Raw genomic sequence first — 26,981 nt, forward strand, 5'->3', positions numbered from 1 at the left:
GATACTGCAAAAAATTTCATAAAATAATGAACATCCTCAAAGAAACACACGTGTGGAACCAGTTGTAAAATGTTGTTTACGACGATGAAAAGTGATTTGCAGCAGTTATTGAAATGAGCGGAGAATTTTGCAAAGATTTATTATCACTCAAACTCCATGGAAAATCACTCGTTATTGTGAGTAAGCAATCACTGATAGCAGTTTGTATATAAAAAAACTTATAATGAGTAATTAATAATAATAATAATAATAATAATAATAATAATAATAAAACCGCATCCGCCCTCGCCCCTCCCCCAATAATGTGATGGCACCAGTTTATGCTTATACCGTTGCGGTGGGAGTTTAGTTATGTGCAGTTTTAGGCTTTGTCTTCTCTCTTTGAGAAGAGGTTAGTTTATTGCTAATCGCCTGAGGCGCCCTTACCGGAGAATTCCGACGGGGCTGGCCAGGTACCTTCTTGCAGGAGGTCAGAATGCCCCTGCTCGTGGGCGCTGACTTCTCAATTACACTTTCCGACCCTGGTGTCTAAATTCTTGCAGTGGTAGAGGACTAAGCAAACACGCATACTTGCACACATCACTGAACACACACACACACACACACACACACACACACACACACACACACACACACACACACACACACACACACACACACACACACGCGCGCGCGACTTCTCCGTACGAAAGACAACCACACTATAAATGTACGCCCTTCTCTTTTTCGCTTACACTATTAATAGATTCTCCCTCTCTCCCATACACGCATATGCAAAGATAAAAGATACATTGTTTGTCTCAGAAAAAATAAACTTATTTCATTGGTCCGTTTAACCTACTGATGTTGACGCCCCTTTTAAGAACCCACTTATAGCAAGTGTATTTCATTTACGTCCAAACACTTGTTTGACAAACGCATTTGGTTGAAACGAACATTTGCTCTCACAAAAAACAAAAACAAAAAAAAAAAAACGTGTAAAGAAAAAAGGAAACAGAAAGATTAATACATTGTCCACCAACAATTATAAAGTACGAACAGAACGACATATTTTATACCAAAAGGTAAGTAAGCTTCCGAAATGTGTCCGGAAAGATTTATGCTTGGACAGTGTTCGTAGTCGCTATTTGTCTAAGTACTAAAATATCGTATGAACAATAGATTTACGACAGTTGGTTGATTTTCATCCTTACAGTCATTTCTGATGATCTAAAGAAAAAAACATATTCACAGCAATTTATTATTGAGTGAGGTGTTCTTTCTAGATTTGCTTCGGACGGCGCGATTAGTCTGAAATGGTTGTCTGCCTTGCTGTCTCGTTTCCCCTCATAACTTAAAATGTTTTCTAAAACATTTTTACGTCAAAAGATGAAAGTCTATCTAGCTGTCTATCTATCTATCTATCTATCTATCTATCTATCTATCTCACATATATATATATATATATATATATATATATATATATATATATATATATATATGTATGTATTGCACTTTATTCTTTAGAATTTTAGGAAGATCTCCATTATTACAGTAATTATATGAAGAACTGAACTAATAAAAAAATTTTTAAAACCGCCTGGTGAACCAAGGATCCCCCATCCCCAGCGAGTATAAAATAATGTGAAATTTAATATATATATATATATATATATATATATATATATATATATATATATAAATATATACGTTTGAACATTATATATATATATATATATATATATATATATATATATATATATATATATCAACGTTTGAACATTTCTTTGTCTCATCAGCCTCCGGTTAGACCCCTTACAATTCTTATATCACACTGATCACACTGATCACACTGAAACTGATCACATATAATGATAGAAGATGTATCGAGACACAGGAATGGGTATGTTTGATCTGGCATAATGATGATTCATTAAAATTGTCGGGTCTGCGTACGCGCCTGGTCCACAAAGTATGGAAATAAAAAGCTTAAAAATTATAAAAAAACGTTTACAAGTGTTTTCGATATAGATGTACATCATAAAATTTGAATAAGTATGTTTTAACTTAAATAGGGATGGTATAATGAAATTGTGGGGTCTGCATTCGACCCTGGCCTCCATAGAATGGAAATAGGCACAAACTTTAATAAAGACTTTTCATATCAATCTGCATAAGTATACTTTGATAATTATGTTTCAGTTTGAAGAAATATGGTATAATAAAATACCGAGGTGTTCGTTCGCACCTGATCGCCATAGAATGGAAATGTGTCACACAGTTTAACAAGGTTTTTTTTAGTATAGATCACCAGAATATTGTGATAAGTGTTTCAGTGTGAACAGGTATGGTATAATAAATTATGGGGTTTATCTATTTTATTTTTACTTTCATCATATTTTGCTTTGGTTTTGATACCCCAAAATTCGACGCTATCTCTTTACAACCCTCCCTTTTCATAACCTATCATACTTTCATAAATCAGAGTCCATTTTCAGTAGGCTGTTTTTGAACCCAGTCAACGACGGGTACTTTTGCTAGTATATATATATATATATATATATATATATATATATATATATATATATAAAATATTAATAATATATATATAATAAATTTACTAATGATAAGATTATAGGTCTATTCAGCGATATGTTATTTAGCATATAATTTTTTTGTGAATAAAAATGCATAAAAGCTTAAGTGTTTTTGGTACCAGACAGACAAATAGATTTGTTTTTGTTTTTGCCATATGGTTGAATGAATTCAATTATCTACGAAAGTGAGTTTTTTATTACCTAAATGCAAGTTGGGGGACACTTTTCCCTTTCACCAATTTGTTACCCCCATATGGGGAGCGGCATATATATTGTTTTTAAAATGTAATTGTATTTTAAAAACAATATATATATATATATATATATATGTATGAATATACATATATATATCTGTCTGTCTCTCTTTCTCTGTGTGTATATATATATTATATATATATAACCTTTCTAGCTATATATATATATATATACACCCTTGCCTCTCTCTCTCTCTCTCTCTCTCTCTCTCTCTCTCTCTCTATATATATATATATATATATATGTATGAATATACATATATATATATCTATCTCTCTTTCTCTGTGTGTATATATATATATTATATATATATATAACCTTTCTAGCTATATATATATATATATATAAACCCTTGCCTCTCTCTCTCTCTCTCTCTCTATATATATATATATATATATATATATATATATGTATGAATATATATATATATATCTGTCTGTCTCTCTTTCTCTGTGTGTATATATATTATATATATATATATATATATAACCTTTCTAGCTATATATATATATATATAAACCCTTGCCTCTCTCTCTCTCTCTCTCTCTCTCTATATATATATATATATATATATATATATATATATATATATATAGGTAGCAAGGTTTTATCGATATAATTATACTTTTCAAATCGTATTAGCCTCACTCCCAAGAAACATGTATTAATAAACATTAAAATAAAGCAAATAATCTTGTGGCGCAATTTTACTGTTTCAAAAGTTACGACAAAAATTATATCCTGATTGATGATTCTATTTTATGTGTATACGTTTATATCTTTGTATGACCAGGAGTCATTCTTAAACTAATTGACCGATCATTATGAATTTTTTAACACAACTGTAAGTAATAAGGGTTATATTTAGTTTCATGCATAGAGAGCTTAAAGTTCTCCAATTTTTTGCGAAAGTTTAACAATTATAAATAGATATCAATCAATAAATATTCCACATAATATGGGCAGTGTCTCTCATTAAAACTTTCAATATTTCAGATTTACATTAAATCAGATTCATTGTCATGATACACTAATTAAGCAAGCTCCCCGGAATGTTAATTTTTCTTTATATCCCTTAAGCTTAAGCCATATATTAAGTCATTTGCAAAATCAAAAGCATGTAATGTATTTTTCTCAGAACTGAGATAAGGATTCTACACATATACTTTAATATCATGATATCTTGATTTTATCTTTATAAGGGACATAAAAATGGCGCAAAACTCTTCCGTTGGAGGAATTAATTATACCAGTCCTGGGACGGGTATTCTGTTCTTGAATTCTCAGACTGTTGAAATTGTTGATATTTTTCACATTAAATTTTCTAACTTTTCAAAATTTGTAAGTATGGGATTAATAATTTGGATTATTTTGGTTGTTATTTTCACAACATTTAAACTGATGTAACGTTCGATTTGTCTCTGGAATGGTTATGCCAAACTCTGAAATTTATACGGAAATTTGAACGGAACTATTTATTTAATTTGCAAATACTAATTGCGCAACAGACGTAAGCGCTAAGTATATAACCAGTTATAAGTGACAGTCTTCTGGAGTTGAAGGTTTAATTCTCTGTACGGATGATAGTAAGAATATAAATACGAATTACTTAGGAGCTTCATCCGTTCATGTCCGACGAAACGAAAACCTCTTCTGTATGAAATAAAGTATTTCGTTCGAAATTATTATACGTACAGATTCACGAGTTCGACATATAGATTCCATTGTTTAATAAGAAGCCCACTTAGAGATCAGAGGTTTCATCAGCCGAAACGTTGTGAGAATACCATTCAAGATGAGAAATGTATACCGAATTGTACTTATGCAGAGGAGGCACCGTGCTGAAGCACAAGTGTTATTGGTGTTTTCCGGCAGATAGTGTAAATCGAGATGAAACGCAATGAAATTCGAGTAAGCAGGCGAAAAAGAAAATCAATCAATTTATTGACAAAGTTATGATAAAATCAAACATTTCCAACAAAAATACGATACCTACTTTACCTAAATACATTGTTAGCAAATAGTACAAAATAGTTACAAAATACCCTGCCTCTCCATGTTAAAAATGGGTTTTGACAAAGTTATGATAAAATTAAACATTTCCAACAAAAACACGATACCTACTTTACATAAATACATTGTTAGCAAATAGTACAAAATAGTTACAAAATACCCTGCCTCTCAATGTTAAAAATGGGGTTTGACAAAGTTATGATAAAATTAAACATTTCCAACAAAAACACGATACCTACTTTACATAAATACATTGTCAGCAAATAGTACAGAATAGTTACAAAATACCCTGCCTCTCCATGTTAAAAATGGGTTTTTAAATAATAATATTACATTCTCTGCATAAGTACTTGGAAAATTTTCATTAAAAAATTTAAGAAAATACTACCCTAAAAAATACTTTAATCTAAAGAATTTCTGATCGCTTTTGGTGTCACTTTTAATTTTCCTACTAAAATTTGCCTCCATCCCCCCCCCAAAAAACTCCACAAAAATTGCAAAACAAAGATACAAAAAAAGTCATTATCTTTTTCTGTAATAATTTTTTTTGTATTGTTAAAAAAAGATTTAAATAAATATTCATTCTTGAAAATTACTACATATTGAGTAGATTTAATCCATTTTCTTCTGAGGAGGTTAACAACATTATTATTTAAAGAATTGCATTCGTTTTTTGTCGTCAAAACACCATGCACAAAGTAATTATATAGTACTAATATTTATGACAGACCGGAAATACTAATAATTATGACAGTATAAATAATTATGACACACCGGAAGTACTAATAATTATGACTGTATTAATAATTAGGACAGACCGAAAGTTCTAATAATGATGACAGTACTAATTATGACACACCGAAAATATTGGTAACTACGGAAGTACTAATATTTATGAGAAACCAGAATTACTGATAATTATGAAAATACTAATAATTATGACATACCGAAAGTACTAATAACTGTACTAATAAGTATGACAGACCGGAAGTACAAATAATTATGACAGTACTAATAAGTATAACAAACGAATGTACTGATAATTATGACAGTACTAATAAATATGAGAGATGGACGTACTAATAATTGACAGTACTAATAAGTATGAGAGACCAGAAGTACTAATACTTACGACAATGCCAATAAGTATGACAGACCGGAAATACTAATAATTAGGATATGCACGAAGTACTAATCAGTATTTTTCGCTATTTCATTTTTTTTCTCTAGATAAACAAGAGTGAAAAAAACCTGACAAAAATGTCGTTTGACGAAAATGATAAGACAAGGATATCCGTAATCAGTGCTGATGATGCTAACGAATGGAATGGATTTCTGTCTGAAGAAATCGAGGATTTGGGGAATGTAAATCGATATATTTTGGACAAGAACTTGACAATGCCATGGAAGGAAATAAGTCAAGGAGTGGTCTGCATCATCTTGTCGCCAGCCATGCTCGAATCGAACAAGCAATTCATACAAATCTCGAAAAGTTACATTCCAAATCCAATTGTCGTCTTATGCGGAGTTCCCCTAAAAGTGATGAACCAATTTACTTGCTGTAAGTCGTGGAACGATTGCGATATTTTGACCGTCAATTCCAGCGAAGATTCTGCTAACAAGTTTTACACGGCTATTGCTAAGAGGTTGCATGAAGAGAAAATTACTAATGCTGTAACACTCGTTCCGGGAACAATTGTTCCAAAGGTAACCATCTTACTTTTCTGATTCTTGATTCTTTCCTTTTGTTAATGTTCGGTGTTTAATAGCGACAGGAAGACGAAAGACACACAAAAAAGAGCTGAATAGTCGATCGGTATCAAGATACTTATCTTCTTTCCACGACCGGATGATGTGACACAAGGGTCGGAGAGTGGGTGTTGTAAGAGCTAGCGCTCTAAAAGAGCATAACACTGATAAACCCGTCCAGCCCTTTACTATAGAGATCCCTAGATACTTGCAAATGTTTTACTCTAATAGACTCTTCCCGTGGACTGTTAAACTATGGAAATCCCTCGCTACTTCCTGCTCCCTGACTATGCTGATATGCAGAAGTTTAAATATTATGTAAACAGACATTTCACTCGTCTCCTTATATAGTGCCTCGTAGACATGATCCAAAATAGTATCCCCTAAAGCCCAAGTGGTAAGTGCCTTGGCGAATAAGAGTAAAACGAGCACTTTGGCCTAAAAAATGCCCGAGTAGCCCCGTCGGTATTTCTCGGTGGGAGCACCCTCAAGTGATTAGCAATAAACTAGTCCTCTTCAAAAGGAGAAGGCACCAAAGGTATACCTTAGTCAACTGGAAATAAGCCATCTTAACAATGATTTAGACTCTGTTGGCTTTGGTACCGAGGAGAAACGACAAAAGAATCGCATCTTACATAGTCTCGAAGAGATGTCATCGCCAGAATTAGAATAACGCAAAAAGAAGAAAACAAAGATCATACTGATTGTGTACTCAAATTATGAAGGTGTACGAGATGCCTTCAATAAGTTTCTAGACATTTTTGATATGGACACGTTTATTGACAGTATACACATGAAACTCAAGTCCCTTAAAAGTATTCTCCTCCGGCTGCAATGCATTTGTTGTACCGCTCCAAACACTCCTGGAAGGCCCTATGGAAGTCCTTTTGCTTGAGCGCGTCAGTGACTCTCGTTACAGCCTCTTTCATATCCTCAATTTTCTCATAATTACAGTATCTAAGGGTTTCCTTGAGCTTAGGGAATAACCATATGTCACCGGGAGTAAGATCTAGATGATAGGGAGAGTGAGGAACTGTCTTGATACCCATCTGGATCAAATAGTGTGTAACAAGGATGGGCATCCTTGGCACAAATTTGCGCAAATCATCCGCATCTTCAGTTCCTCGCGAACAACTGCGTGACAGTTCCCACACTGACATCAAACTGTGCACTTATTGTCTCTATAGACACACAACGGCTCTTATCCATGAAATTCCTTATTTGACGAATCAACTCTGGTGTTCTGACTTTCTTCCCAAACCTATCATTATCCCTCGCAAATCCCCTGGCTTCCTTGAATCTCTAATGCCCTCCCCCCCAAAACAAAACTGATACTCGATTCATGCCAAAAGCAGTCTGAAGCATTCGATACGTTTCTGTGGATTTTTATCAAGTTTTAAACAGAATTTAATTGCATATCGTTCTTCTAAAGTTTCCTCACGTCTAGATTGCATTTTTGAAATTCACCAACGGTGACAATCACGCCTTAGAAGGGTGTATTTTAATTCATGTTGTAGCTGTTCATTTGAACCTGAAATCATAGAAATTTGTCAGTCATCTAATAAGATGTATTGCAATAACATACTGAATTTTCAAGAGTCTACGACAGTTTTAAATACCTGTACAAAAAAAGTCTGGAAACTTATTAGAGGCATATCGTACCTCTTCGATTTTACATGGGTTCAAGAGGTGCTAGTTCACGATTTATACAGTATATCTATATTCACGTATAAGTGGACCATATACTAGTGATGGAACGATTCTAATATATTTTTCTCCGATTCCGATACAACTACCGATTCCGATTCTTTATAAATCTCTAAATGTTTAATCATAAATTTGTTATTTTTTCCCAATTATCTTAAAAAACACATGATAAATGTGCATATATTTTCCCAAACATAAACACACACTTGTTGAGGGGTATCTATAAATTTTAGCATTAGTGGTTGTTTAACATCAATAAATATTTATTATTTTATTACTACTACCAGCGGTTGAAGATTTTGTTTAAAAAAATAAATTAAAAAAGATAATTAAAGGAATTTGTTTTGGCATCGGAAGATATGCAAAAATTTTCTCGATTCCGATACCACAAAAGTTCCGATTTTTTCTATTCCCGATTCCGATTAATCGTTCTAACACTACCATATACATATCCCTATACAATCATAGATGACCTTGAAGTGTTGCTTATAAAAATAATAACAATAATTATAATTGTAATGTAAATGATAGTAAAGCTATATCAGCTAACACGGGACAAGGCCAGCCCAGTAATGGCGGATGTTCTATTGGCTTTGGTGTCGAGGGAAAACGTCTTTGTAGAAAGAGGATCACTTTAAAATAGATAGTATTTTAGTTAAGCGGTGCTCTTTTTCAGCAATGGAGGATACTTTAGGTTTTAAATATTTTTAAAAGACTAAAAATGATCCCGAAATTTGGTGAATATTTATGAATCAATGTATAATAAATGTATGTTAAATTACACAAAAATCGGAAGACAATCTGGATTTTTTCGAAGGGCTCAAATCACCTCCTTGCTCCCATTTTCGTAAAACTAAAGATTTAAAAGTATGTTCTATGCCCTCCATGTTCATTTTGATTTCTTGTTTTTTAGACGAGCCAGTCTTGCGTATTGTTATTTTCTCAAGCCGTATTGGGTCAAGTTGATGTGTTAATTAATGGTCAACGAAGAAAATTTGCTGCCACAAAGACCGACGCCAAAACATATATCTTTAATGTACCAGGTAAGTAAAACAATTAGAGATAGATAGATAAAGAGAGAGAGAGAGATATATATATATATATATATATATATATATATATATAGAGAGAGAGAAACAGACAGACGGACAGACAGACGGATATATATATACATATATCTGACAAACATATATATATATATATATATATATATATATATATATATATATATATATATATATATGACCGACAGATACACACACACACACACACACACACATACACACACACACACACATATATATATATGAAGACTTTTTTTGGGGTACACAATTTTATTATGGCTGACTAAAGACCAATTACTATGATGGATTTAAAAAATACAAATAAAAAAGGGCTAGCAAAGGCTAGCTAACCGGGTTTCGTTCCTCGCTCAACAGAACTAAATCGAGGAAAAATTGCGATTAAAAAAAAAAAATTGTCATGAACACATTCCTGAAAATATTTTCGTGGAATTGATGAAATTCGCCACTATGTCGAGTGAATTCAGTTTTAATGATATTATTTATGTACAGATAAATTGATGGTATATCCATGGGTTCTCCATTGAGGTTAGCTTTGGCTAATATCTTTGTCGGTTATCACGAAGAGTGTCTATTATCTGGCTTCTATAAACCGTATCTTTGCTTTCGTTACTTTGACGACACCTTTTGCGTATTGAAAAATATTTGTAGTTGTCTGAGAAGCAGCTTAAATGTGAATTAATATTTTATTTATACTATTATTCGTCAGTTTAAAATATACCCCACCTCTTTTTCCTCCATCTGTCACTTTTCAGTTTGAAACAGATTTTGTTTGGGCGGTATTTAATATGAGAACGTCTTTTTTCAGAACTAGCCACAGGCAGCTACAAAATCAACGTCTTCGTATCGAACCAAATGATTCCGACAAACCTCACACTCACCGTTATTAATACGAAACCTAGCAAATGTCCATGCGATTTTATTCTGAAAATTCTGGATTCCGACGATTTTCAGCCACTCGACGACGTCTTGAGACACGTAATGGAAAACGACTACAGCAACCGATTGTTTTACCAACGAATTTCAAGTAAGTGCAAATTGGACTTCCATTTCTTTTGCTTCTAGAAACGTGGCAGTTAGTTATTTCTCTGTTTCTCTCTCTCTCTCTCTCTCTCTCTCTCTCTCTCTCTCTCTCTGCCTTTGTCTGTCTTTGCGACTCTTTCTGTTTCTGTCTTCTCTCTCTCTCTCTCTCACACACACACATATATGAATTCACGTACAGGGTGGACCTATAAAATTGCCCCCAAAAGGTAACATTATTCCATGAATAATGATGAAAACCGGCCTTCTTTTTTTGCTTCGGATCATCTACTAATTGGCCAGTTATGTACAAATCAGAGAAAATAGAGCGATAGGAATCTTCTATCATGTTTAAAAGTGACACAATATTCAATTAGCGAGATCAGAGATGCGCCGCTGTACAACTTATCCCCTCTACCGATCTAAGTTATGACAACAGGACAATTTCCAGCACCATCAAAATGCATCACTGGATTGCCACGAATAACAGAAACGTGCCCAAAATGATGAAAACAAAGTTTCTCGGCCACGGTTATAGCCTTTGGTTTCAAGAAAGGGCAACATCATGCCACCTCACATCTTGGAAGTCGGTTTGAAAGTCAACACCAAAATGTACCTGAATGTGCTGAAGAGGTTGCTGCTGGCAGAACTTTGGATTGGCCCACAAGTTCAAAAGGGCCCAGGCTTGACTACGACATTTTACCTCTCACTGCCTCAACTGACCGTGACCGCTGACCTACTTCGTTTGGTCACACGTCGAGAACATCGTCAACATGACCTCCTATAACACCAAAGCCAGCTTGGTCGCTGCCATACGCCAAGTATTCGCCGAGCTCCTGTCAGCGCTTGTGGAAATGGCATACTCCCAGTTCCGGACCCGTATCGAGGCAGTGATTGAGGCTGAAGGCGGCTTCTTTGAATAGATAGCTCTACTACATAATCAAGTTGGCTGAATTGATTTTCGCAATAAAAGTTTAAAAATAAACCTGTAGTGTTGTTTTTTTAGGGCAATAAATTTATCGTTCCACCCTGTAATTATATATACATATATATATATTTATTACATAGGCATCACGGCTTATCAAGGCCTAGATGCCACTCGAGGATAAGGGTTAAGAATGTACAGTAGTCAATTGGCCAATATGGTAATCGTTAATAATGGAAATTCGGTAAATTTGTTAATTTAAGTGGAACTGCTCATCATGAACTTGTTTTCATTGGACTTGAAGACAGCCATATTGTAGTCAGCTGGAAAGCAGGAAAACGGAAGACAGTTCCACAGGCGTGCAGTTCTAAGAAAGAAGCTTTGTTCATGGAATCAACGTTTAGGTTTAGGCACATAAAGAGTGGGGGGAATTATTGATAGTGCTTTCAGCTAGCGAGTTATATATATATATATGTATATATACATACATACATACATACATACATACATACATACATATATATATATATATATATATATATATATATATATATATATATATATATATATATATATATAACATACTAAAAAGATCCTTGCTCCGGGACAGGTAAAATAAATTCCCAGAACAGATTATTTTTACACCACTTTTATATCCTCTTATGAAGGCTAAAATAATGTTATTAAATCTTATGTCTAAAATCTTTAATCTAATTGTGACCATTTTACATGATTTTGATTTTAAAAGACACGGAAAATTAATTTAATGCCGACTTTTTTCCTATATATTTTGATCATACAAAATATAAGTCACGATATCCTCTTTAACGATTTCTATAATTATCTTTTTTTAATTGCTTTTGCTTTGAAAAAAACTTCCAGTGTTGGTAGTAATAATAAAATAATATTTATTGATTTTAAACTACTAGTCAAGCTAAAATCTAGAGATCACCTCCCCCCCACACACACATACGTTTGAGAAAATGTATGCACATTTAACATGTGGTTTTATAGGTAATCGGGGGAAAAAATAACAACTTCACAGTAAAATATTTAGAGATATATAAAGAATCGGAATCGGCAATTGTATCAGAATCAGGAATTTAGTACGGAATCGGTAATTGAATCGGAATCGGTAATCGTATCGAAATTGGGAAAAATATTGAAATCGTCCGATCATTAATATCTATTTACGCTTTTTTTTTTGTTGCAGAGCCTAATCCAGAATTTCCCGAATTTCCAACCGCACTGCATTTTGCATCCAGACATGGATTATATAATGTATTAGAATATTTACTGGCGGTTCCAGGAGCCAAAGAAGGGCCGAAAATCAAAAACGATAAAGATAAAAATTGTTTAGACATCGCAAAGGAAACGAGACATTCAAGTACATTAGTCCCAGTTTTACAGAAACATTGTGACGTAAGTATTACTTTTGTATTGAATATATGGAAGGTTTAACTAACATAGTGTTTTAAGTTTGATCAATTCAAAAACACACACACACACACACATATATATTGATATGCTTCATCACATAAAATATATATACATTTCTTTCTTTCTCTTTCTCTCTCTCCCCCCTCTCTCTCTCTGTATATATATATATATATATATATATATATATTTGCTTTACATAAACATTTATATATCGCTACACATTCATTCACATCTGGAAACATTAACCTACAGTTGTGTGTGTGTGTGTATATATATATATATATATATATATATATATATATATATACAACTGTAGGTTAATGTTTCCATATGTGAATGAATGTGTAGCGATATATAAATGTTTATGTAAAGCAAATATATATATATATAAAGAGAGAGAGAGAGAGAGAGAGGGGGGGGGAGAGAGAAAGGAAGATTAAAAGAAAGTATATCTTACTCATGTAGCAGGTAAGTAATATTTGGCCAGATAAAATCTATATCGTAAGATTCAACTAGTGTTATTTTTTTCGACATTCCGTGAAATGTTAAGTGAAGAAATCAAAGGAAAAATAAATAAAATTGTTTATTTCTCTATTAAAGTTTTTATGATATTAAAATTTGGTCTTTGCTCGTTTTATTGAAATAAAATTTACGGGTTTAAATTACGTTTTCATATTGTTATAATCTGATAGACAGATAGGTGTCTATTCAAAATGGCGACTCGGCTGAAAATTCTGATACTGCTATACGTGCACTTATGTTTGGGTGACCGAATCCATGTATGCATATGTGCTTGGATTAGAAAGGAAACTTCAACCAATATATACATAAGTTGGATGTATGAATATGTATGTATATGTGTGATTGTGAGTGCATGTGCCCATATATATATATATGGGTGGATGAGTGTATACACATCCGTATGTATGTGTGTGTATATATATATATATACATATGTCTGCACATGTAAGAGTGGGTAAATGTGTTCGTGTGGATATGAATGTACGCGTATGTGTGAGCCCCTGCATATGTCTCTGTGTGTGCATGTGTGTGTGTATGTGTATGTGCCTACATAGTATGTGGATGTTTGTGAGTGTATGTGCACATACATATATGTGTGTACATATGTGTGTGTATGTGCGTGTATGTGTGTGTATATATATCTTCTACCTATTCTCCATCTTACTTGTGTGTGTGTGTGGGTGCGTGTACGTATGTCTGAATGATTAAGCGCATATATACATGCGTGTTTTGGTTGGAAAAAAAAAGTATATATATATATAAAAAATAAAAAAATAAAAATAATTGTTAGCGGTGGATGTATGCGAGTACGTGTGTGAGTGTGTAGGTGGGTATGTATATATGTATGCTCCTACATATATTTCTATGTATGTGCGTGTGTGTATGTGTGTGTGCCTGCGTACGTGTGCGTGTGCATGTGTACATGTACATGAATGTATATGTATGCGTGTGTGATTGTGTGTGAGTGTATGCTATACATGGGGAAAGAAAATCTTTAAAAAGAACCCTAAAAAACCCATAAAAACCTTCACCATATGGACTAAAAAACACTCTTTGAAAATAACTTTGACCGGACACTTTGAACACTTACAGTTGGAGTCAGAATGTCTGAGCACACGCATCACTCTGAAAAACATATTTGATATCAGCGGAGGTAACTCTACAAACTCCCATTTTAAAGAAAAACTTTTTACGAAAACATCTGAAGAGAGCACACCCTAAGCTCGAAACGCGTTATAAAAATATTTTAAAATAAAAATATGATGAAAACCTTTAAAAAAAAACCACAATTGTTGATGGCTACACTCTTTTAAATATATATATATATATATATATATATATATATATATATATATATATATATATATATATATACATGGAGTTCACCACTTATCAAGGCCCAAGGGCCACTCGAGGATAAGGGTTATTATGTATACAGTAATCAATGGGATAGTGTAGTAATAGTATTGGAGAATTGATAAAGTGTCATTACTTAAGGGGCGGTTCATCAGGAATTTGTTTGTGTTGGACTTGAAGACATCCAGGTTGAAGTCGGGAAGGAAACAGGCAAGCGGAACAGAGTTCCACAGGCGTGCAGTTCTAAGAAAGAAGCTTTGTTCATGGAATCTACGTTTTGATTTAGGCACAGATAAGGAGTGGGGAAAATTATTGACGGTGGTTTCAGCTAGTCGGGTGTTTTTTGAAAAAGATTGGCGAGGGGAGACCAGAGAATGGAGCTCAGACGAGCACTTTCCATGGAAATAATGATATATATATATATATATATATATATATATATATATATATATATATATATATATATATATTGTTATTTTGGTAAAATATGTTTTTCAATTATATTTCTCTTTATAAAGCTAGAACAAACACACAATGTTGATTGTTCTATGAATTTTTTTTTTACACTTATCAAGGCCCGGAAGCCACTCAGGGATAAGGGTTATTGCAAGTACATTACGTTAGTGTGGAGATTTGATGAAGTGTTTAATTAAGGGGGCGGTTCATTAGGAATTTGTTAACATTGGACTTGAAGACATCCAAGTTGTAGTCCGGAGGGAAGCAGGCAGACGGAACAGAGTTCCACAGGCGTGCAGTTCTAAGAAAGAAGCTTTGTTCATGGAATCCGCGTTTTGATTTAGGCACAGATATAGAGTGGGGGAAATTTTTCACAGTGGATTCAGCTAGACGGGTGTTTTTTGTGAAAGATTGGCGAGGGGGGACCAGAGATTTGAGTTCAGACGAGCACCTGCCATGGAAATAACGATAAAACAAGGATAGACTCGCAACGTCTCTTCTGTTGGAGAGAGGTTGCAGAGTAGAGAAAAGGTCATGTATTTTTTCTATCTACGCAAAACATTTGTTTTTTTCTGAAGAGTATATACACGAAAAGACCCAGTGTTGACATAATAACCGTTTGTTGCTACATAATGAAATGGATCTGTAAAGTGTACCGAAATTTTTAACAAGCTGAAGGAGCTATTCTGCATAAAAATAAATATTTGAATCTTGGAATGTAACTTTCTTTATCCCTTCTAATGCTACAATTTTATCGCTTTACTTTGTATATATAAAGTTAGTTATGTGCGTATATTTAAAAAAAAATATTTTTATGTATGAACTCCCATACTAATTAACCGAGTATTGCGAAACACTGCTGCAAGGTCTAAGCGTAGATAATACGGGGTTATTTAGTTTAACATTGTTCTATATAAAATGACCAGAGACAGCGAGAGAAAACTCGCCAAGAAAATTAAAAAAACCCTAATTTTTGTAAAAGTTTAACTATGAGTATTTGGCATCAATTGATAAGTATTTATCAAATTTTATTTTCTTTAGGGGATTTTAAAGGGTTTAAGAGCATACTATTAGAACAAGCTCATATTTGAAAATTAAAATATTTCAGATTTGCCTTAAATTTGATTCATAGTCATTGCACAAGAATTTTCCTTGAATTTTCCTTTTTTATTAAGACCCCTTAAGCTTAAGTTAATTTTAGACATTTTATCGACTGATAATGATCTCAAGGATGAGAGTTTATATAGAAACGTTGTTTTAATTTGAATAAAATAAAAATAAATAGGCATCAAACATTTCAAAATACAACCGCTAGATACAACGCACGGTTCTTTACAAACAGACTTGTTTCTCCATCTTTACAACATTGCAAGAAAGAAGAAAAGGAAAAAAGGAACAAAACAATACACTGAAGATGGAGTATACCTCTGAAATATATTTGTGATAAATTTCAAACAAGTAAAATATTTGTTTATTTTCCTAATATTACGTTGTGATTTGGCTTTATTTTATTGATAATGATCTAATCAAAATGGATAAAAGGATTTTAGACATAAGATCATATATTGATTCAAATCTTTATATGAGCTGGATATAGTAGTGCAAAACTATTTTGTTTGCGGAGTCAATTTTACACGTTTTAAAAATTGAAATTGTGAATATTAATTAGCGCTTAATACCTATTCTTAAAATTTATCGAAAGTGGGAGATATCTGAATTATTACGAAAGGATTCAACTTCACTTTTAACCCCCATGCATAGACTATAACTAAATATATCTCACATTGTGACCTATAATGCACATTAGCTATGTTCTAAATGCATAACGATCGGTTAATTAGTTTATGAGTGAATTCTGTACATACAAATATATAACATATATACATAACTAACTTTATATAAAATAATTCTGTTTATGTCACTGATACAGTATGGTATAATCTGATTTCTTTTCTTTTGATCTTTTTCAGGATAGTACGTACATGGATATGACAAAAGACTTACGTAAGTATAAAATGAAAAACTGTTTTAATAATCCCCTTTAACTCTGCGTTAGTCACCTGGCTGATCCAAACATAGTTAGTCCCATGGTGTGTATATACACATCAATACAAACATGTTTATACTGTTATTATTTTGCAAAATATAGTTATCCTACTAGTCAGGATATATCTACAATCCCTGTGGAACAGTTGTAATCACTTGTATCTTGCTGATATTAATATAATAAATTACAAAACTAAGGAAAAATTAAGGTATCACATTAGCTAAGCTCGTAGTTACAAGATTGAAAGTGTAATAAATTGTAAATAAAATAATAATCCCATCAAAACTTATAAAAAATATGAAAACATATTAATTCCATATTCAATATTACAGAGTAGCTTAATGATCCATAATATGCGCTTAGATTTACACATTTTCATTCCCATTGGAAGAATACAAAAATATTATATAAATCATAAAATCATACCTACGTTAGTCAGCTGGGTGACAAGACACTCCAAAAGGAAAAAAGAGACACGTCTACCTCCAAGGAAAACTGAGATACAACTGCGCCATCCCACGTATACCTCACTGAATCAGGAGAGTACTGGGAGGGAGGAAAAGAAATAAGTTTTCAAATATGAATTATGAGCACTTAAGTAAAGCTGAGTTGACAAAACACCCCATGTGACTAACGCAGGATTAATATCCTTGCAATTACCTTCCTTTCACTCTATTAACATGTATCGTTTAAAATCTTACAATAAAACCTTTCCCCTTTTTCTGATTTTTTTAAAAACATGTTTGTTTTATTTCAATCGAAATTCTCACCATCCAAATGGCTCCTTCGTGAGGCTAACACTTCATCTCTACATAATATACACAGATATTCGAATATTCCATTAAAGCTTTATTTCCCAAACATTAGCAACATTAATTTCCTCCAACTAACTGACCATGTTATAGTTAGGGCTATAACAAGAGAATATTCTTTTCATTATTTTGACTCTCGAGTATATATCAGTTAATATCTTATATACTTTTATATAGAATGATGTGGCTCTCGACTGATTAACCATGTCTTACTGTGTCGGATGTATACTCGAGAATCAAAATAATAATAATATTCTCTTGTCGTAGCCCTAGTTATAGTATACTTAGTCTTATTGGATCTCAGGGCAAGAATGTAGTATTCAAATTATTTCTGCTATTATTAGCAATATGACTTAGAGAAGACGCGCCATTCTCTTGTATAAGCCAGTGTAGGTTAGCCATACTGAGGCGATCTTATTTTAAATTATGTTATGCTGAATATCTAGTCAAGATTTACATATAGGGTAAAGCAATCCCTTGTATAGAGACACGTTACACACTCGAGGGCAGTATCTGTTAAGCATTCAAGTTATATCTAGTAAGAATTTCAAATGATATATTTTCTCGTGTGTCTATTCAAGTCATAGCCCTGTAGAAAAACGTTGCCAAATCTTCGAAGTTGCATCAGTTTCATATGGTAAATCAAACGAAGACATAGTTCCTGATCCAAATAGTATATTACTACTCGCATATGCGTTGATCATATACCTATTCCTATTTAATCAGTGAAGACTGAATTGTTGCTTTTACTCCTCATACGGTTTAGGTATCTCCATTTTAGCCATTTTGTTGATGTGCACGCAAACACGTAAACAACTGTTACTCTCTATCCCCCCCCCCCGACGATAAGGTGATGTGACACAAGAGTTGGAAAGTTGGAATTGAAGAGCCAACGCCCGAGAGGAAGAGCACTCTGGCCCAGAAAAAATACCTGGTCAGCCCTATCGGCAATCCTCAGCAGGTGTGTCTCAAGCAATAAACGAACTCCTTCTCAAAGAGAGAAGGTAAAGCCTGTGAGGGTGGACCCCCTATAACTGATCAGAACTAAAACCACATCTCAATCTACATGAAACACGCTATCTCATTAGTGGCCTAGGCTATTGGCTTTGATGCTGAGGGAAAACGTTGAAAGATATGCAAAGAAGATAATCTTAAGTAGTCTTAAACTATGTAATCGTCGGAAAGGATTGGCATAATGTAAGATAAAGAAGACAAAAGTTATACTAGTTGCGTACTCAACATATAACAGTGTAGTTGTGCGTCTGCGATCTTGCATAGGCTTAAGAGGAGATGCTTCACGATTTATATCTATATTCACATATAATTGGACTATGCACATATCCCTATACAATCCTAGATGGTATTGAATTGTTGGTTATGACAATAATAACAATAATTATAATGATGCTGCTAATGATAGGAAAGTAAAAATTAGTGAAGTATTACCACAATAAACTCAAGTAAAAGTTGGTTCTCGACCTTGCCCAAGGGTCTGCCACAGACTAGTGGAGGGAAGGAGACGACTTACTTTTCCTTTAACAGTAGTGTTGTCCCACTATCTTATACTGTACCTAGACTTCCTAAATAGTCACCCATACGGTACTGGGCAGGCTCACCGTTGCTGAACTTTGATAATCTTGTGAGGACCGGCGTGTCAACGTGATTATGTCAAATAGGAGAGTAGAGTATTCAAATAATATTCACCGGTTCATGAAAAACACTTTTTTGATGATGATGTTGTCGTCGTTGATGATGATGATGATGATGATGATGATGATGATGATGATTTTTGAAGGGGATAATTTTATAGGTATTCAATTATTCATCAGGCTAGGTATATACTTTGAATTGCTTTTCTTGCTTTTAGAAATCTTCCTGTTCGACGGTTCCTCAAACTTTCCCAACATACAGAAATTTAAATGTAATGTGAACAAACATCTTGCTGCACAACTCCCCACTTAGAATGTCCACAACAATGTGATCCTTTTCCGTAGTATCGTTTATGCTTAAGTGAAAATATGTCTTGTTGTGAGTGAAAAAAAGCCTTTTCTAAAATTCGATTTTTTATTTTATTACAGATAAGGCACCAAAAAATATGCTAAGAAGACGTAAGTGTCACACTTTGCGATAATACCCCAATTTATATTTACCTACTAATATATGCTTGTCTGCTTTTTGTGCGCTTACTAATTTCCAACAGAAAGCCTGTATTTAATCCACGGCAGTAGTATACTCTCATTACTTCACTTATGACTGGGCAAAAGTTCTAAAAATTTGCAATTATATTTTGAGTGTCGACCGTATTTGGAATTGAACCTGCAACATGCAGAACACTGTAGCTTTTCAACTGATTTTTACCAAGTACTTAATTCACTACTGCACGGATCCTTGCGGAGTCCGAAGAATCTAAATAACCTATCCTCATCTCTAAAATTCAAAAATGAAGAAATTAGATTATTATAATAGAAGCTGAAATTTACACATGTGTTAATATGCAGACCCAGCACGTTGTAGACTCTGTCGCAATGAGACAGAAGACGAGTAATAACTGGCTCATTTATTTTCTGCTGGAACAACGGGCATTTATTTCCACCTCACAAACCAATCGTGATCATCTAACGTCCTACTGAACGTGATCCTCATCTTCTCGAGTGCAATCCCCGGTCTGCGCACATGTGCTTCGTTTTATCTTTTTCATTCTTCCTGTCGTGATGTCACTTTGCACACGTCTTGTTCATCTGCATACAGCTGCCATACACGTGCACACGCTCTATTACATTTATCAATACATTTTGCTATATTAAAATTGCTTCCGGTTGAGCTTCTGGTTGTGTCTTGTTATAAGTAATCCATCATGCGTTGGATATAACTAGTAATTAATAAATATAACTAATTAATAAATATACTAACATCTGCATTCGTAGCTAACTGATGCATGAAATAAAATACCTTATCTAAATGAATTATTTACGTAGCACATGATGTAGAAATATATATCTTCTATTTAAATAAATAATATATCAACGTTAAAAAATAAGAAAAAGCAAAAATGAATAATAATCTGAAACATTTTTTTCTTTTTATGGAAATGGCTCAAGACAAGCGATGAAGCCACTAAATGTAAGGAGCTAAAATATCACTACAAAGCAAAAAAAAAAAAATAAAAGAAATAAAAATAATAATAATAGCGAACGATAAATGTTAAATGGATGAATTCCAACGCAGAAAACAACAAATCTTTCCCCTTTGTCAGAAGAAATCGTTAATAGAATGTGAAGATAAAAAGACAATATAAGGGCATTGAGCGTTAGGAGGCAGTCGGAAGTAAACACTAGGTTAATTTTGTATTCTTCTGAAATTAGAAATAAACACAAGAAATCTAAGACGTTGCGACTTTACTTTATAATAGACACGGCGTTGCTTTAAAAAAGATCTCCCGATTGGAATGTATCATATAGTGGGTGAATATATTGGAATGTATGAGATAGTGGGTGAATATATTGGAATATATGAAATACTGGGTGAATATATTGGAATATATGAAATAGAGGGTGAATATATTGAAATGTATGAGATAGTGGGTGAATATATTGGAATATATGAAATATAGGGTGAATATATTGAAATGTATGAGGTAGTGGGTGAATATATTGGAATGTATGATATAGTGGGTGAATATATTGGAATATATGAAATAGTGGGTGAATATATTAAAATGTATGAGATAGTGGGTGAATATATTGGAATATATTAAGTTATGGGTAAATATATTGAAATGTATGAAATAGTGGGTGAATATATTGGAATATATAAAATACTGGGTGAATATATTGGAATATATGAAATAGAGGGTGAATATATTGAAATGTATGAGATAGTGGGTGAATATATTGGAATATATGAAATATAGGGTGAATATATTGAAATGTAAGAGGTAGTGGGTGAATATATTGGAATGTATGATATAGTGGGTGAATATATTGGAATATATGAAATAGTGGGTGAATATATTAAAATGTATGAGATAGTGGGTGAATATATTGGAATGTATTAGGTTATGGGTAAATATATTGAAATGTATGAAATAGTGGGTGAATATATTGGAATATATAAAATACTGGGTGAATATATTGGAATATATGAAATAGAGGGTGAATATATTGAAATGTATGAGATAGTGGGTGAATATATTGGAATGTATGATATAGTGCGTGAATATATTGGAAAATATGAAATAGTTGGTGAATATATTAAAATGTATGAGATAGTGGGTGAATATATTGGAATGTATGATATAATGGGTGAATATATTGGAAAATATGAAATAGTTGGTGAATATATTAAAATATATGAGATAGTGGGTGAATATATTGGAATGTATTAGGTTATGGGTGAATATATTGAAATGTATGAAATAGTGGGTGAATATATTGGAATGTATTAGGTTATGGGTGAATATATTGGAATGTATGAAATAGTGGGTGAATATATTGGAATGTATGAGATAGTGGGTGAATATATTGGAATAGATGAAATAGAGGGTGAATATATTGAAATGTATGAGATAGTTGGTGAATATATTTAAATGTATGAGATAGTGGGTGAATATATTTAAATGTATGAGGTTATGGGTGAATATATTGAAATGTATGAGATAGTGGGTGAATACATTGAAATGTATGAGATAGTGGGTGAATATATTGGCATGTATGAGATAGTGGGTGAATATATTGAAATGTATGAGAAAGTAGGTAAATAAATTGAAATGTATAAGATAATGGTTGAATATATTCAAATGTATGAGATAGTGGATTAATATATTGGAGTGTATGAGATACTGGATGAATATATTGAAATGTATGAGGTAGAGGGTGAATATATTGCCATTTATGAGATAATGGGTGGATATATTTATATGTATGATATAATGGGTGAATATATTGGAATGTATGAGATAGTGGGTGAATATATTGGAATGTATGAGAAAATAGGTGAATATATTGGAATGTATGAGATAGTGGGTGAATATATTGGAATGTATGAGATAGTGGGTGAATATATTAGAATGTATGAGATAGTGGGTGAATATATTAGAATGTATGAGAAAAGAGAGGAACATATTAAAATGTATGAGATAGTGGGTGACTATATTGAATTGTATTAGGTTATGGGTGAATATATTGGAATGTATGAAATAGTGGGTGGATATATTGGAATGTATGTGATAGTGGGTGAATATATTGAAATGTATGAGATAGTGGTTGTAATATATTGGAATGTATGCGATAGTGGGTGAATATATTGGAATGTATGAGAAAATAGGTGAATATATTGAAATGTATGAGATAGTGGGTGACTATATTGAATTGTATGAGGTTATGAGTGAATATATTGAAATGTATGAAATAGTGGGTGAATATATTGGAATGTATGAGATAGTGGGTAAATATATTAAAAAGTATGAGATTATAGGTGAATATATTCGAATATATTAGAAAATAGGTGAATATATTGGAATGTATGTGATAGTGGGCGAATATATTGGAATGTATGAGAAAATAGGTAAATATATTGGAATTTATGAGATAGTGGGTGAATATATTGAAATGTATGAGGTAGTGGGTGAATATATTGGAATTTATGAGATAGTTACTAGTATATTGGAATGTATGAGAAAATAGATGAATACATTGGAATGTATTAGATAGTGAGTGAATATATTGGAATATATGAGATAATGGGTGAATATATTGAAATGTATGAGATATTTGGTCAATATATTGGTATATATGAGATACTGGGTGAATATCTGGTATTTAGTAGGATAACATAGCCTGAAATAAAACAAAATGTAAATAAAATTGTTGAAAAAATGAATAGGAGGAATATGAATCTTGCATGCAGTCCCATCTTAAAGTTTTATTAGGTCACCGAAAACTAATTATTTCTTAAAATGGCGATCAATTGTTTGCCACGTTTTTTCTTGTTATTTTATTGTCGCATGAAACAGTTTGAAAAACTTATACCGTAAATTGTGAATTAAATTTATAAATTTCTTTCTGGCTGTTTCAGAAAAGACTCATTCATTTTTACGACAGACACATGCATTCTATCACACGAAAGGCTTTTCCTAAATTAGGTAGGTTTTATGCTTTCAATGTCGCTCTCACTATTTAACTGCGTAACCTATGCGATATTAACTAATAAAATTACTAATTATATATTAAGTTGGTGCAAAAATAATTTCGTTTATATATATATATATATATATATATATATATATATATATATATATATATATATATATATATATATATATAGTTGAACATCAAAAAACGACATTATTTTTGCATTAACCTTATATTATTTTTATTGTAATCAGTAGATAGAGGCGTTAAGTTTCTATGGCTCAATGTGAGCATTGTCTGATGATAGTGGTTTCACTCCTACTCAAAGCAGGCCAGAGAATTAGTTGGCCAAAACACGGTGATATAACAACTATGGAAAGTAGTAATTACTGGGGATACAGTTACAAGGCTCAGCATTCCTATCCCGTCGCGGTTAATTACCTGAAGAAACCCAGATGGTAAGTTGATCGAAACGCGGCGAAACAATAACAACTATGAAGATGAGGATAACAGTCCACAATAAATAAATAAATAAATAAATAAATAAAATGACTAAATTTAATTATTGCAATTTTTTTAACAGTATTTTAAATTCAAACCACAGACTTCGACACTAGAGATTGAACTGGATATACATATAAGTAACTTTTATATTTATTAATTAGTCCCAAATAATCAGGCTAAAAGCGACCCGAGGATAAATGTTAATGATATTGAGAGATTTTCAGTTAGTATGAAGAATATTATGAAAGGATTGAAAATGAGGAATGGAATGAACAAAATATGATTACTCATGAAGACGGTTTCGATAAAGTATTTGCTCATATTGGATTTGAAAACGACCATGTTATAGCTCACAGGGCAGTAATCCAGTGTTAATATTTTCCGCTTCTTTAGTTTGATTTTAAGAAGGAAGAAAAGACATTTCTTTAAAGTTGTGATAACTAGACGAGTTCTTGTCTTGAAAATCTTACAAGAACCAACAAGAGATTGAAGCTCAGCCGAGCACTTCAAATAGAAATAACAATAAAGTAGAGAAAGGAGCTGTAGAGAACAGAAGAGCTAATACCTGACTAGATTACGAAGTCGATTTTAAACTGCCAAAGAAAAAAGTATTCTGAGCGACACCTGCTCAGATCCGGAAGGGATCTTCATCTTAGGACATTTCTGAGTCTTCAATAACTTCATGTTATCAGTAACCAGGTACATTCGGGAGCGGTACCATGATCCAACTATTCTCCCGACAACATACAAGAGATTGAATATAAATTAGAGTGGAAGTCAAGTCTTAGATCTTATCAAAACAAAATTCTTTCTCAGGGAGAGAGGCATCCATTTCAACTGAAGCAAAACAAAGATCCGAACATTGGCGGTTAAAAGAGAGAAGATTAGTGCTTGACGTATATAAAGCAATCATTTTTACCCATTGCATTGCATGCTTAAGTCCAGAAGAGAGAAAATCAGCAAAAACTTTTGATACAATTTTTAATGGAGATCGTTCCAGACAAGACACGAAGCTAACAAGAACGAAATATAATTATTGCAATGACAGGATATGCCTATTAGCCTTATTCTTGAAAAGACCAATGTTATACATAGGAGAAAAGCAGTTAGCATGAAGAGAGTTTCGTATGTCAATAGAATAGGAAACTGTATTGCAATGAGATATTGAAACATCAGATTGAAGCCACTCGGTCAACGAGTCAAACGAGTTGGAACACATGAAACAGGGCATAAATTCAATCCAGAAGAACACATGCCAGAATCGTATCTATAAAGAATGATCAATATAATACATGTGAGAGAGGCGCTGAAGAGAAGAAAAAAGAGTGGATCCGATCAAATTACAGATGCGTTTCAAGTGGGATAGAGATTCTTCAACCCAGGTTTGACAATAGTATTCCTTACAGTACTCCATTAACTTATATCAAGCTACTTAAGTTATTCGAGCAATATAGCAGGGAGAATGTCTTGAACTTTTGAACGCTTGCGTTTTCTAGCTAAAATTATTATAATGTTTCTAATTATTTGTAATCAATGTATATATATATATATTTTTTTTTTTTACAGATTCGGCAGACAGCATAAGCTTGAAGACACCACCATCTATTCCACCTCGGACAAATATGCCTCCAATAATTTGAAGAACTTATTTGAAGAATTATCAGACCAATTATTCATTTCTCCTCCAAGTTGTAATGAATACAAATTGTCAAATAGTTCAAACGTTGTTTCTTGAACTGGCGATCTGAAACGTTTTTTTTTTTGTTAATCAATTGAATAGACTTATCTATTCATAGCAATCGGTTCAATCATCTTTAGGTCGACGTTTTCAATATAATTGATATAATTACATTTTTTTTTGTTGTTTTGATAAAAATGGCACGCAAAACTTGCTTGTGCTGATAAAAACAGCAAAGCAAATATTTATTTATTTAAACCTCATTTATGAAACAAAACAACAAATAAGAAAATGACTGACATTCAAACAATTTGTCATTAAGGGATTTGTTCAGGAAAATACAAACTTTCTCGGCACACAACACTGATGTAAAAACTCTCTAAAAGTAAAACCTAAACGTGATTCCATGAAAAAAGCTTCTTTCTTAGAATTGCACGCCTGTGGAACTCTCTTCCATTTCCCTTCGTTGAAGCTGACTAACCCTAACCCGACTGGTCTTCTTCAAGTCCAAATTCTTGATGAGTCATCTCCTTAATAATCCAATTTACCAAATTTTTACTACGAACGATTACTACGATATTATAAAACAAAAGAAAACAAACGATCCAAAGCAAGATTATTATCAATTTGTGACTCATTGGGCAAGTATTTGTTATATATATTAGATACTTCATAAGTTATGAAAAAACATAGCAATTAAACTACATCATC

General features: G+C 32.7%; 1 protein-coding gene across 4 annotated transcripts; it reads left to right on the plus strand.

Annotated features, from left to right (window-relative positions):
* The first annotated feature begins 898 nt into the window (after positions 1 to 898).
* On the plus strand, positions 899 to 26,685 carry LOC145284897 (uncharacterized). Of its 4 annotated transcripts, XM_080133973.1 has the most exons (9): positions 899 to 1,064; positions 6,075 to 6,551; positions 9,214 to 9,343; positions 10,191 to 10,409; positions 12,541 to 12,749; positions 17,072 to 17,105; positions 20,039 to 20,068; positions 24,033 to 24,099; positions 26,159 to 26,685. In XM_080133973.1, the coding sequence occupies exons 2-8, from the start codon at positions 6,105 to 6,107 to the stop codon at positions 24,092 to 24,094; spliced, it is 1,131 nt and encodes a 376-aa protein (XP_079990099.1). In that variant the 5' UTR covers positions 899 to 1,064; positions 6,075 to 6,104; the 3' UTR covers positions 24,095 to 24,099; positions 26,159 to 26,685. The 4 variants fall into 4 exon arrangements, with proteins under 4 accessions (XP_079990099.1, XP_079990098.1, XP_079990101.1 ...); XM_080133972.1 differs by lacking the exon at positions 24,033 to 24,099; XM_080133975.1 differs by lacking the exon at positions 20,039 to 20,068 and having other exon boundaries at positions 26,159 to 26,358.
* The last annotated feature ends 296 nt before the right edge of the window (positions 26,686 to 26,981 follow it).

Source organism: Euprymna scolopes, chromosome 9, assembly GCF_053919585.1.
Source record: "Euprymna scolopes isolate OS-2025 chromosome 9, ASM5391958v1, whole genome shotgun sequence".
In the NCBI taxonomy this organism is placed as follows: Eukaryota; Metazoa; Mollusca; class Cephalopoda; order Sepiida; family Sepiolidae; genus Euprymna; species Euprymna scolopes.

Bases quoted from the DNA above. Each gene is read 5' to 3' on its own strand.
- LOC145284897 (XM_080133972.1), top strand. From the start codon at position 6,105: ATGTCGTTTGACGAAAATGATAAGACAAGGATATCCGTAATCAGTGCT. The intron at 6,552-9,213 runs GTAACCATCTTA...CTTGTTTTTTAG, and splicing joins CGGGAACAATTGTTCCAAAG to ACGAGCCAGTCTTGCGTATT. The intron at 17,106-20,038 runs GTAAGTATAAAA...ATTTTATTACAG, and splicing joins GGATATGACAAAAGACTTAC to ATAAGGCACCAAAAAATATG.